The sequence below is a fragment of the Sturnira hondurensis genome, unplaced genomic scaffold (genome assembly GCF_014824575.4).
Source record: "Sturnira hondurensis isolate 20B ecotype Veracruz unplaced genomic scaffold, ASM1482457v3 Scaffold0006496, whole genome shotgun sequence".
Taxonomy (NCBI): domain Eukaryota; kingdom Metazoa; phylum Chordata; class Mammalia; order Chiroptera; family Phyllostomidae; genus Sturnira; species Sturnira hondurensis.
The window spans coordinates 19,628,246-19,639,311 of NW_028079127.1; the positions used below are offsets into that span (position 1 = coordinate 19,628,246).

The 11,066-nt window shown below is 59.9% G+C and overlaps 1 protein-coding gene across 1 annotated transcript; it reads left to right on the plus strand.

Moving 5' to 3' along the window:
• Positions 1-5,363: 5,363 nt before the first annotated feature.
• LOC118989606 (protein piccolo-like) lies at positions 5,364-9,011 on the plus strand. Its single transcript, XM_037049931.1, has one exon. It carries the CDS (start codon positions 5,364-5,366, stop codon positions 9,009-9,011), a length of 3,648 nt encoding a protein of 1,215 aa, XP_036905826.1.
• The last annotated feature ends 2,055 nt before the right edge of the window (positions 9,012-11,066 follow it).

Below are 11,066 nucleotides of genomic sequence, written 5' to 3' on the forward strand. Positions count from 1 at the left end.
GCACCCTGGGCATCCTCTGCCCAGGCCACAGGATGTCCATTCCAGGCCTAGCCGGGACTGTTGGGCTGCCCTGGAAGGAGAGGCAGCAAGAGCAGGCTTTCCCCTCACTGAGCAGGGTGAGGAGCCTGGGGCCATCTTCTGTCCTTCTAGGCGACCCATGCCCCCTCCTCCACCCATCCGGCAGCCCTGACTTTGGAAGGGAAGCAGAGGCCCTGAGGGGCCTGGCAGCCCACCCTGTGCTGGGAAGATGGCAGGAGGCCTTTGCGTTGGCGTCACCTGTCTGCCACATTGTTTCTCCATAGGAGCTCAGGGGTTAGGCTTGATCTCAGGAGCGGGGAGCTGGAGAAAGTTGCTGAATCCCTAAGGCTGAGCATAGGCAGCAGCAGAGGGGCTTCCGATGCTGGGGCCTCCTCCACTCCCTCCTCTCTGCTGGCTGTCACATTAGTTGAGCCACCTCACTTGTGGTCAGCCTTGGACGGGGCACTTGGGATCTGGGAATGCATCACAGGAGGCAGGGGACTGAATGCGGCTGGTGGGCCAGATCACGGAGTTCCACGAGCTGTGAAACCAGCACCCTCACCCTTGCCACAGCTGCACCCGTGCAGCCTGGACTGTGGACCCTTAGTGTCAGCCAAACAGTCAGCTCCGCCCCTGGGCTCCATGGTAGTGACGGCTTCAGCCACATGTCAGTCCTGCTGACATGACCCCCCAAGTTGGGGGTGCCCCCCCTTTGAGGGGGAAAGGGATCCTTTGGGCAGCCCCAGGCACCCTGCCCTCATGGGCTCCTGCCTGGGGCCTGGGGCCCTCGGGGACCTGAGGGAGGGCAGCTCCGCTCACATCCCCTCTGCAGGCAGGGCTGGAGGTCTCTTCCAGCAGTCACGGGGGCCATGTGTGCTTCTGGAGGCACTGGCTCTGCCGCGCCTCTGCCGGCCGCTGCACAGGGACGGCTCCCAGGGCGGGCAAGGAGCCCACCCCCAGCCCCTACGGTGGCCGCGGCAGCAGTCAGGGTGGCTGTGCAGCTGCCCTCCCTGCGGGCTGGTGCGGCTGGCCAGCTTTCACGCAGAGTTACGTAAGCCTGAGTCAATTGGAGCTCCGAGCAGTTCATTGTGGGCTATTTTTAAGCTGTAACACATAGCAGCAGAGGGGTCACTGCACTGAGGCTTGCAGGGAAGATTGTTCAAACATCTGTTATTTAAATTTCTCTATCCCTTAGAGCTGCATCCTCTTGGCACTCTTGGGCTCCACCTTCCGCAGCCCAGGGTAGGAGCAGGCTACCGCCCCTCACTCCACTGTTGGCTCCCCGAGGACTGGGGTTCTGTGCACCCTGGCATCTTCATTTAGGGTCAGGCAGGGGCCTGGGAGGAGGAGATGCCAGTTCCTTTAACATGGAATGGGGGCAACCTGGCCAGGAAACTTCAAGGGAGCAGGGGGTCAGGGCTCGCAGGTCATGCAGAGAGCCCCAGGGAGGAGGGTCTGAAGACGGAGATGCAGACAGAGCGCTGGGTATGGGGCTGGGAGACCGAGCGCGCTTCCCCTCTCCTTGGGGCCTTGGTTTCTCATCAGCGCCCAGCAAAGGCTGGCAAAAATGATCCTTTCGGGTCTTCAGGAGCCAGCCTTTGCCTGGGCTGTGCTCCTATCTAGAGTGACCCCTGCCACCGTACCCGCCCCAGATCTAAATCCGGATCTGAATGCTGCCCATCTGCAGCCTCTGGTGAGTGAGTCCCAGGATAGTCCACAGGGGTGAACCTCTGGGGAATGGGCCTGCTGTTCACTCCATTAGCAAGTGACTGGCTGCACTGGGAGCCTCTTCAGCCTCCTTCAGTGTGTGTGTGTGTATGTGTGTGTGTGTGTGTTTTAAGATTTATTTATTTATCTTTAGAGAGAGGGGAAGTGAGGGAGAAAGAGAGGAGAGAAACATCCATGTGCAAGGGATACGTCAATCAGTTGCCTCTTGCACTCCCCCACCTGGGGACCTGACCTGCAACCCAGGCATGTGCCCTGACTGGGTATTGAATCAGCGACCTTTCAGTTCACAGGCCAGCACTCAGTCCACTGAGCCACACCAGCCAGGGCTCTGTTTTATAATTCTTGTTTTTTGTTTGTTTCCTTTTAGGCTCCTTCTGATCCTGGACTTTTGGAGATGTCCAGAGTCTTCCCAGGGCACAGGAGCAGCAGGCAGGTGGACTGGAGGAGTGTGGGGTCAGGGACTTGATGGAACTGTCTCCTGGGGCCACAGTGGAGCCCAAATCTGTCTGCTCAGGAGAAGCAGGTGCAGGAGACTTGGCTGGGCAGGGAGCTCCCAGCGGCACGGAGCCTTCTGTGCCCCTTCCCTTGGTGATGTCCTGCTCACCATCCTCAGGCCCTCCTAGGTGGCGGGGCTCTGGCCTGATCCACAGGAAACAAGAGTCCCTCGGAGTGACTGACTCTTCCCATCTCTGGAAGTCTCACCCTCTCCACAGAGGCTGGGAGCCTCCCCCCAAACCTGACAGGTGGGGGTCAGGTGCGGTATGAGAGGAGGCAGTGCCTGGACCTGCCCTCACAGAGGGGGACTCTGTGTGGCCTCACCCTGAGACTGAGCTCCTTTGAGTTCCTTCTGGGCCCCTCTGTCCCAGAGAGCCCTCATCCTGGGGAATGGGCTTAGCCTGGGGGAGGGGCTCTCAGGTTGCCATGGCAACATGTTGGCCCTCCTCACTTTCTAGAATCAGAAATAGAATTGGATGCCCTTCTTCCTGGTGAGAGACTATTTAAAAACATGTTGGGGGGGTACAGGGGGCAATGTTCCTGCTTGATTCCTGGGGGCTGGGCAAAAGGGCCCCTTGCCTGGGAGCCTCTCTAGCTGCCCTGCTGCCCCTCCCCTCAGAGGGGTACAGTGGAATGGGCTTTGGCCAGCCAAGAATTCTGCGTATGAAGGACTCAGCCTGGTTCCTCAGGCCCCCACTCAGCAATGCCCCGTTTATGGTGCCAACAGGGAAAATGCCCCCTCCCAGGCCTGGGCCACCTGCCGAGCTACAGGGAGGAGGAGCAGTCGTGGGGACACCCACCTGGGTGGGCTCTCCTCTCCCAGAGGAGAGGCGTGTTGGCCTCCCTCCAGCAGGGACCGTGCCCCACGGCACCGAGCATGGCACCAGTGGTAGTACCGTAGATTCAGAAGTGTGGGTGCAAAGCCTGGTGGCCTGGCTGCAGATTCTGGCTCTACTGATACTCACTAGAGCTGAGAGCTCTGGAAAGTCTCTCCTCTCTGTGCCTTGATGTCCTCGTTTGTAAAACAAGGACGATAGTGCCAGGCTCGTGGAGCTGTTGTGGGGCTAGGCTCCGCGGGCTCAGAGCTGCCCGGCGGGTGCAGAGGGAGAACGCAGTCACGCACAGTGAGCGTTTCTATTGCTGGAGGGGCGTTTGCTTCCCTGGTGGGACATTCTCTTCTCTCCAGACGGCCTTCTTTGGCCTTCCTTCGTAGGCTACACCCTCCCCCCAGGACACCTCAGGTCTGTCGATTACAGAAACCCAGTCCTGAAAAGGGGATTGTGTGTCCCCTCTTCTGCAGGAGGTAGGGGATAGCTCACTGGTTGGACAGCGCAGGGTGGGGGCGGCTCCCAGGGCCTCCCTCCATGCCTTCCCAGCCCTCCCAGGCGCAGCCCAGCTCAAGGACTGCACAGGATCTAGCATCTCTATTGTGTGTGTGTCAGGGGGCAACACCCCAAAGGCAGTTCTTAGGGCCAGAGATTAGTGAAGTCAATAGTGTTCAGTGTGTGTGTGTGTGATATGCATTCAGCCCACAGACCCCTGGGCTCTGCTACCTTCCTGGGCCATGGTGTGTGGTGAGCAGCAGTGTCCAGAGACATCTATCTCCATCTGTAACTGAGGTAGCACCTAGGGAAGGGGGAGGGGGCCCCGAGGGCCTGAGACCGGGCTGAGTCAGGCTGTGCCCAGTGCCGAGTTGGAAGGTGCAGACGCAGCACAGCGCTAGCCTTGGCCCCGGGTCACGCCGCTTCACACCCCACGGCCAACTGTAAGCACTATTTTTAACCTCTGTGAAAACACGCAGCTTCAGAGGACAAGCCTACAGCCCTTGTCCTGTTCAGCTTGTCTCCACAAACCTGTTTCCTGGCCAGAAAGACTGAGGCCTGAAAGGACTCGGTCTGGAGGAAAGAGGGAGGAGGCCCAGAGCTCACGGCTGGGGGGATGGAGGAGGCCTGACCCAGAGCCAGGTCAGGACCTCCAGGTCCAGGCCTTCGGCAGCAAGCAATGCCCCAGCCGGGTGCCCAGGTCTGTCCCCTGTGGTGGCAGGGCAGGTCTGGGCCTGGGCTGGTTGTCAAGGCAGGTCCCAACCCTCTGTCCCTCTGCCCATCTAAGAAATGGAGAGTGGAACTGCCCACCTGGTCTAATAGCTTACATTTCCTAGGAGCCCACCCCATGTTCAGGCCTTCATCTGATGGCCTTCATTGTGTATGCGGCTGTGCCCACTGTGTGTCTGGGCCCCCACCCACTCTCCCCCACCATGTACCAACTGTGTACCTGGAGCCACTGTGGCCCTCTGTGCCCCAATTGGTCATTGTCTCTTGGCTGGCCCTGTGTTCGCAGTGGCCAAGCCCTATACCCAGTGTTCCAGCCCCCTCCTGGCCACAATATGACAAGAGCTAGAACATCCTGACTTGAGAATTCTGAGCCAAGGCCCTGCCCCCACCCCTACGGTCCCCATCCCCACCTCTGTGGGACACCAGTCCTAGGTTCCAAGGACGTGTGGCTCTGGGGAGGGGGCTCTGTGAGGCACAGGCGGAGGAGAACCATCTGGAACAGAACAACTGCCAAGGAGCTTCTGTCCCTGGGGAGGGAGCCGAAGAACCTGCGGGAGGGGAGCTTGGGTCTGAGCCTGGGCCCCTCACCCTCCTCTGCCCCCAGGACTGAGTGGTGAAGGGGCTTTGGCCCCACAAAGGGACTCATGTCACACACTTGGAACTGCCTCCGTGGGTCAACCTCGTATCAAATTGCCACATGGGTAATGAGTAGAAAGAGCTGAATGTGGCACGTGAAGAGCCCGGGCGCCTAGGGGTGTCCTCAGCATCTTCCCTGTCCACCTTCCTCTCTTGGCCTTCCCCTGACCACCCTCCCTGCTCCCGGATCACTGCCTCACTGTAGGGCAGGACCAAGCAGAGCGGTCCAGCTGGTAAAGGAACAGGAGGCTGGCTTAGGATTGGCAGGCTCTACTGTGAGGGGCTGGCTGGACCGTTCTGTCTCCTCAGCTTCCCTGGGTGGGGCCCTGGTTCTCTACACACTGTCACCCCCACCCAGGTCACTGGGGGCTGTGATGTGTGGGGTCGTCATGGCAATGCAGTGGGGGCAGGGCACCTAGGGCATGGAGCAGGACTATGGAGGTCACCAAGAAGGTGGGGGACCCTGATCCATTGGGCCCCTGGGGCCACCCCTCAGACAGAAGCCAGGAGCTGGGGAGTAACCTCAGAGGGTCCCAGGGACTATGGGCAAACTCAGGGTCCATATGCCTTAGGCTGGGGTTGTCACTGCCCACCGAGGCCATCACTGAGGGGACCCATGGCCCAGCCTCTCAGGCCCATGTCCCTGAGCCCATTTACCAGCTACTCCTGGACCCTGCTGAGGTTGGTGCACAGAATGCTTATGAGCAGGCCTCCCCTGATGCCATGAGATCCTCCTCCACTAGCCTGTTACCAAGCCCTATTGTGGGAGCCCAGTTGCATCTCATCATGGAGAATGGGACCCTGGCCCTACCCTTGAATATGCACAGCGACAGCACCAGCGATGTGGTCCAGCACGGATCCTGCTGCTCCTGGTTTCAGGTGCAGAGTGCGAGGGCGGGCAAGGCTCCAGCTAAAGTCCTGGTAGGCTGGGGCAAAGGGCCCAGCAGCAGCGACCAGATAGCTCCCCTGGGCATTAGGACAAGCCAGTGGCTACCCTCTTTCCTTCCAGGGGAGGATGGCTCGGCTATAGCCCAAGGTCCTCTTCTGGCTACAGCCCAAGATCAAGGCCAGGGCAAGTGCCCGTGCCTGGCTCACACTCCTCCACCCTCAACTCTGGCAAATACTCCAGCTCTGGGAACAACCCCAAAGCCAGAAGCAGTTGAACCTTATACCTACGACCCCGACCACCCGACTGGTAGCATTGCCATCACCAAGGGCTTGTCCCAAGACCCCCTGCTCAGGAAGTGTGGCAACCCATTGTCAGTCTTCTTGGAGCCTTCCAATGTGGCCACATCTTGCCAGGACAGAGTGCGTTTCAGTTCTCAGGAGAAGCATCCCACCCCAGGACCCACTCAGAAAGTGTCCCCTGGCCATGCCCAGGAGCTTCACGTTACCGGAAGGCAGGTGTTACCCCAGCAGCCTGATAAGCCGCTGGTCTGCACCTCCAGGCCAGGCAGCTCAACACCAGTCTCAGGAAGGCCGGGCACCCCCAAGTTCTGCTGGAGGAGTAGCCAGCAGAGCCTTGGCCCCCAGTCAGCCAGGCAGCCCCTCATAGTCGGCAACAACACCTGCTCCAGTGCGCCCCTCTCTGTCTGCCAAGCCACCTGCCACGAACAGTCCCCAGTCCAGCCTCCTGAAGAAGCCGTACAGATCACCCCCTCCACTGCTCCTGCCTGCCAGCTCCAGGACGTCCTGGAAGACCATGTGCTGGTGTTTGATGTGGCCACAGGTGACACCAGGACTGGACAGCTGTGCCATGACCCCACGGGCTCACGAGCAGTACTGGTGGGCCTCACGCCCAAATACCCAGTTATTTATGCCCCTGAAAATACACCAACCGCCTGGCCAGCGGCCGTGCCCATCGCCTCTCCTGACAGCAATCATCCCAGCTTCTGGCCCATCTCATCAGTGCTGTCTAGCCCCGTGCCCTCCAGTCTCTCTCCTGTCAGCTACCGAGAGGTGGCCCTGGTCCCCAAGGAGGCCAGGCTCCACCTGGATGCCCCTGGTACTGAGACACCCATCAGGGTGGGGATGCTCACTGGGCCCATTCCATTGGGGATGCCCCTCCAATTTGATACGAGGGCATTGAACCAGGTTCATGATCTTGGCTGCTCTGAACCTAATGCTGAAAAAACTCAATCTAGTCACACCACCTGGACACTGGACGCTTCCGGGATGCAGGACACTTCTATGGCCCAGGCCAAGAAACTGCAGTGGATGAACTCAGAGCCAGCCCCAGAGCCTGCTTCTTCAGCTGCACCCCAGCAGGCACCTAGATCCCTGTTACCGGAGGAGACTGGCACCCACAGCTGGAAAGAGGTCCATGCTGCCCACCCCAACAGCCCTCAGGCTGAAGGCGCTAGGCAGGACTCCCGTGGTAGTTGGACCCCACTAGCTGGGCAACCTCCCCTCTTTGGACAGCCCCCTCCAACTAGTCAGCCTGCCTCTGCTGAGCAGCACCCCCTTTCTGACCAGCCCCCTCTCACTGGGACTGCTCTTCCCAGGCAGCCTCCCTTTCCCCAAGAACCCCCCATCTTCACAGGGCCCATCCTCTCCGTAGGTCCCCCTACCAGCAGGGAGGCTGGCCAGGCTTCCATGCTGTGCCAGGAAGGTGAGGCCTTGGGTCTGCCTGCCCACGTGGGGGTGCTTCGGGTGCCACTGGCCCCTGAAAAGGCCCATGATGTCTATGTGAGAAGAGAAAAGGTCGGCATCGGCTCCGCTCCAAGCTCCGGCACACAGCGGCACTCGTCCTGGCCACGGGGCAGCTCTCACAGCGCCCCAGAGGAGCAGCTCTCCCTGACCACGCCCACTGCGCCTGGCTCTGGCTACAGGGCCTTGCCCACGGCCACAGGTGGCAATGAGCCCCAGGGTCCCCAGCTCAAGCAGACAGCTAAGGACATTACAGACTCATCAGTGGTCACAAAACTTGGCCCACTCCATGGGACCTACTATGAGCTGGTGTCCCCCACAGATTCTCTGCCAGTACAGTCCCCAGTGCCCTGCTGGCACTCCCTGGGTCCTTATCAGGACATGGCAGCTGTAGTGATTGACACAGGAACAGGCTTCACCAAGTGCGGAGTGACTGGAGAGGACCACGTCCTCAGTGTGGTGCCCTCATGCGTGCAGCCGCTACAGCCGCCTGCCCAGCACCAGCCCGGGTACGCCCTGCCCGAGAACAGAGAGGGCTCCTGCATGGTGCTGAATCGAGGGGTGGTCTCCGACTGGGACGCGCTGGAGCTGCTGTGGCAGCACCTGTTCTACTGCAGGCTGGGCGTACAGCCCGAGGAGCTGGCTGTCCTCGTGGCCGACTCGCCCATCTCACCGCGCACCAACCGCGAGAAGGTGGCTGAAATTCTCTTCGAGCATTTCCACGTGCCCGCCATGCAGGCAGCGCACCAGGCCCTGCTGGCGCTCTATGCTTACGGGCGCACCACTGGGCTGGTGCTGGGCAGTGGTCACGGCACCTCTTATGCCGCACCCATCCTCACGGGGGATCTGGCCCCACTTGACACCTACCGCCTGGATGTGGCCGGCGTTGACCTCACTGAATACCTGGCTCAGCTATTGCTGGCTAGCGGCCACTCGCCACCCGAGAAAGGGCTCATTAACCAGTTTAAAGAGGCCTGCTGCTATGTGGCATTGGATGTGAAAGCCGAGGTGACCCGCACCCAGGCCCAGGCCCCGGTGAACTTCATGCTTCCAGACAAGCAGGTCATCACACTGGGCTCCGAGCGCTTCTGCTGCCCTGAGGCCCTCTTCCAGCCCAATCTGCTAGGCCTCAACCAGCCAGGCCTCCCACAACTAGCCCTCCAAAGCATCAGTCGGCTGGAGGCCAAGCAGCAGGAGCAGCTGCTAGCCAATGTGGTGCTGGAGGGTGGCAGCACCCTGCTGAGCGGCTTTCCTGAGCGCTTGAGACAGGAGCTGGGCCCTGGGGCAACTGTGCTGGGCTCTCCCCACCGCGCAGTTGCCGCCTGGCTTGGAGGCTCCATCATGGCATCCCGGAACTCCTTCCAGAGCCTGTGGCTCAGCCGCCGTGAGTACGAGGAGGAGGGCCCATGGGCCATCTACAAGTACAACCTGTGAGCACATAAAAGTTCTGGTTCTCCTTACTTTGAGCACTGTGGCTTGTTTTAGGCCCAGGGCCCTGTGGAAAGGGCGAGGGCCCCGGCATGGGGTCAGAGATGGGGCCCTTGGCACACTGAGGGCACACCCAGCCTCTGCATGCTGGAGCTCCACAGGTCCCGGCAATCCCATCCTTTGTAGAGCACCCCAGAGCCCCTTGGCATTGACCCTGGTCTAACCTGACCTTTACTGCACCCCAAGGGCAAACACAGAGAGTGGCTGCTGTGGGTTTTGCCCTGTTGCCCTGGCAACAAGTGCAATTACATTTGATTGCCAGCTGGTTGCTATGGCAATTTCAAACATAATGTAATAACCCACACAGCCTGGAGTGAGTCACGATGGGGGGGCAGCCCCCTCCCCTAGCTGCTCAGGAGAAGACTATTTACCCTCCCCCAGCTTGGGCTCTATAGAGGGGGCTGAGGCCAGCAACAGAGACCACAGCCAAATAGTTCCAAAGATGGCTGGAGCATTGGTTGCCCCCAAGGGACAGTACCTGTCTGAGTCTGGGCTTCATGGGGGAGATAGCCTTGTAATGCAGTTCCCTCCTGAAATCTGAACTTTGGCTGGAGCTCTCTGCTGGGTAGTCAGGGGCTTCCGCCCACCAGACAGAACGTGAGGGTGCAGGGGTGCTGGCCTTCAGTTCCCTGGGGCAGGAAGTTGGGGTAGTGGGGCAGATAAGTCCTGGCTCTGGGACAGGAGGGGGGAGTACCCCTGAACCTGGCGTGGGACTCTGGCCCAGTCTGCAGGCTCACACCGTATCCTGCTTCTCTGACATCCAGCTCGGGTAAGAGGTGGAACAGTCAACTTTGGACTCTCTTCTCTTGCTCAGCCTCCCAACACAGTCAGCTCTTGCTCACAGGGTGGCCAGGGGACATGCCACCTCAGGAGATTCTCCTAGAGGCTACCAGGCAATGCTGACCACCCCTGACCTTGTCCCAAACTCTATCTTGTGCTGGGGCCTCTGTCATCCCTCTGTCCAGGGCATTGGCCAGAAGCCATGGCTCCTGACCTTGTCTGGCTCTGAAAGTGGGAGTAGAAATGAAGGCCTGTGGTCCCAGCCCATGGTCCGATAAAGCTGGAAGGGTGGCATTTGGCTGGTGGTATTACTTCCTGCCTGGAGGGCACCTAGAGATCAAAGCTTAACCTTACCCTGCTTGTGCTGCTCAGGCTGGAGGCTGGAGGGATAAACTAGGGCCCAACCACGACCTTGGGTTCTGTCTTTAGGTTGCCCTCTCCAGAAAAGACCAAAACCTGGTTACACCTTCCCACCATGTGGGTGCACACCACCCCCAATCCCCCGAGAATGAGGGGCTGCCCTAAGTGCAGAGACTAGACACGGCCAATAACGTAGTGTCATCCCAGCCCCTGCCCACCCCTGGGCATGGTCCAGCCTCCTCCCATGTCCTGTCCTCACACCCTAATTCAACCTCCACAGCCCCGAGGCTTGTGTCATGCAGGAAGGACACCAGTGTCTCCCAGGACGAGTTACTGCATCCGTGAGCACGTGCGAGCAAGCACGCCTGGGTGCACACAGAATGCAGACACACGTGCCCCTGGGCACCACTGCACACACAGTGCTGTTGTCTTCTCCTTTAGCAGAAGAGCACACACACACAGACACACTCACACGTGTGCACACACACCCTGCCACGTGCTCTCACCCACAGGCACATGGAGTGTGCACAGGACCAAGAAGAGGTGGAGCCCTGCCAGCAGCAGGCAGGGCTCTTGCAAGCCACCTCTTCCCCTGCCTCTAAATCCCCCGTTGCAGTCTCTCTGTAGCTCAGCTTCTTCGTGCCTGGATATGCATGACCTCCGGGAAAGACAGAAAACGTGTGTGATGTGGGGGCTCAGCCAACCATGGCTCAGCTGCTCCACACACCTCGAACTGTGGTGTCAGGGACAGTGGGCAGACAGCAGGCAGGACTGAGTGCCAGGGCGTTCATTCATTCTGCAGACAGGAGCTGAGCATGCGGAGGTGAGACACAGGCTCTGCTCTGCCTGTGCCCAGCTTGC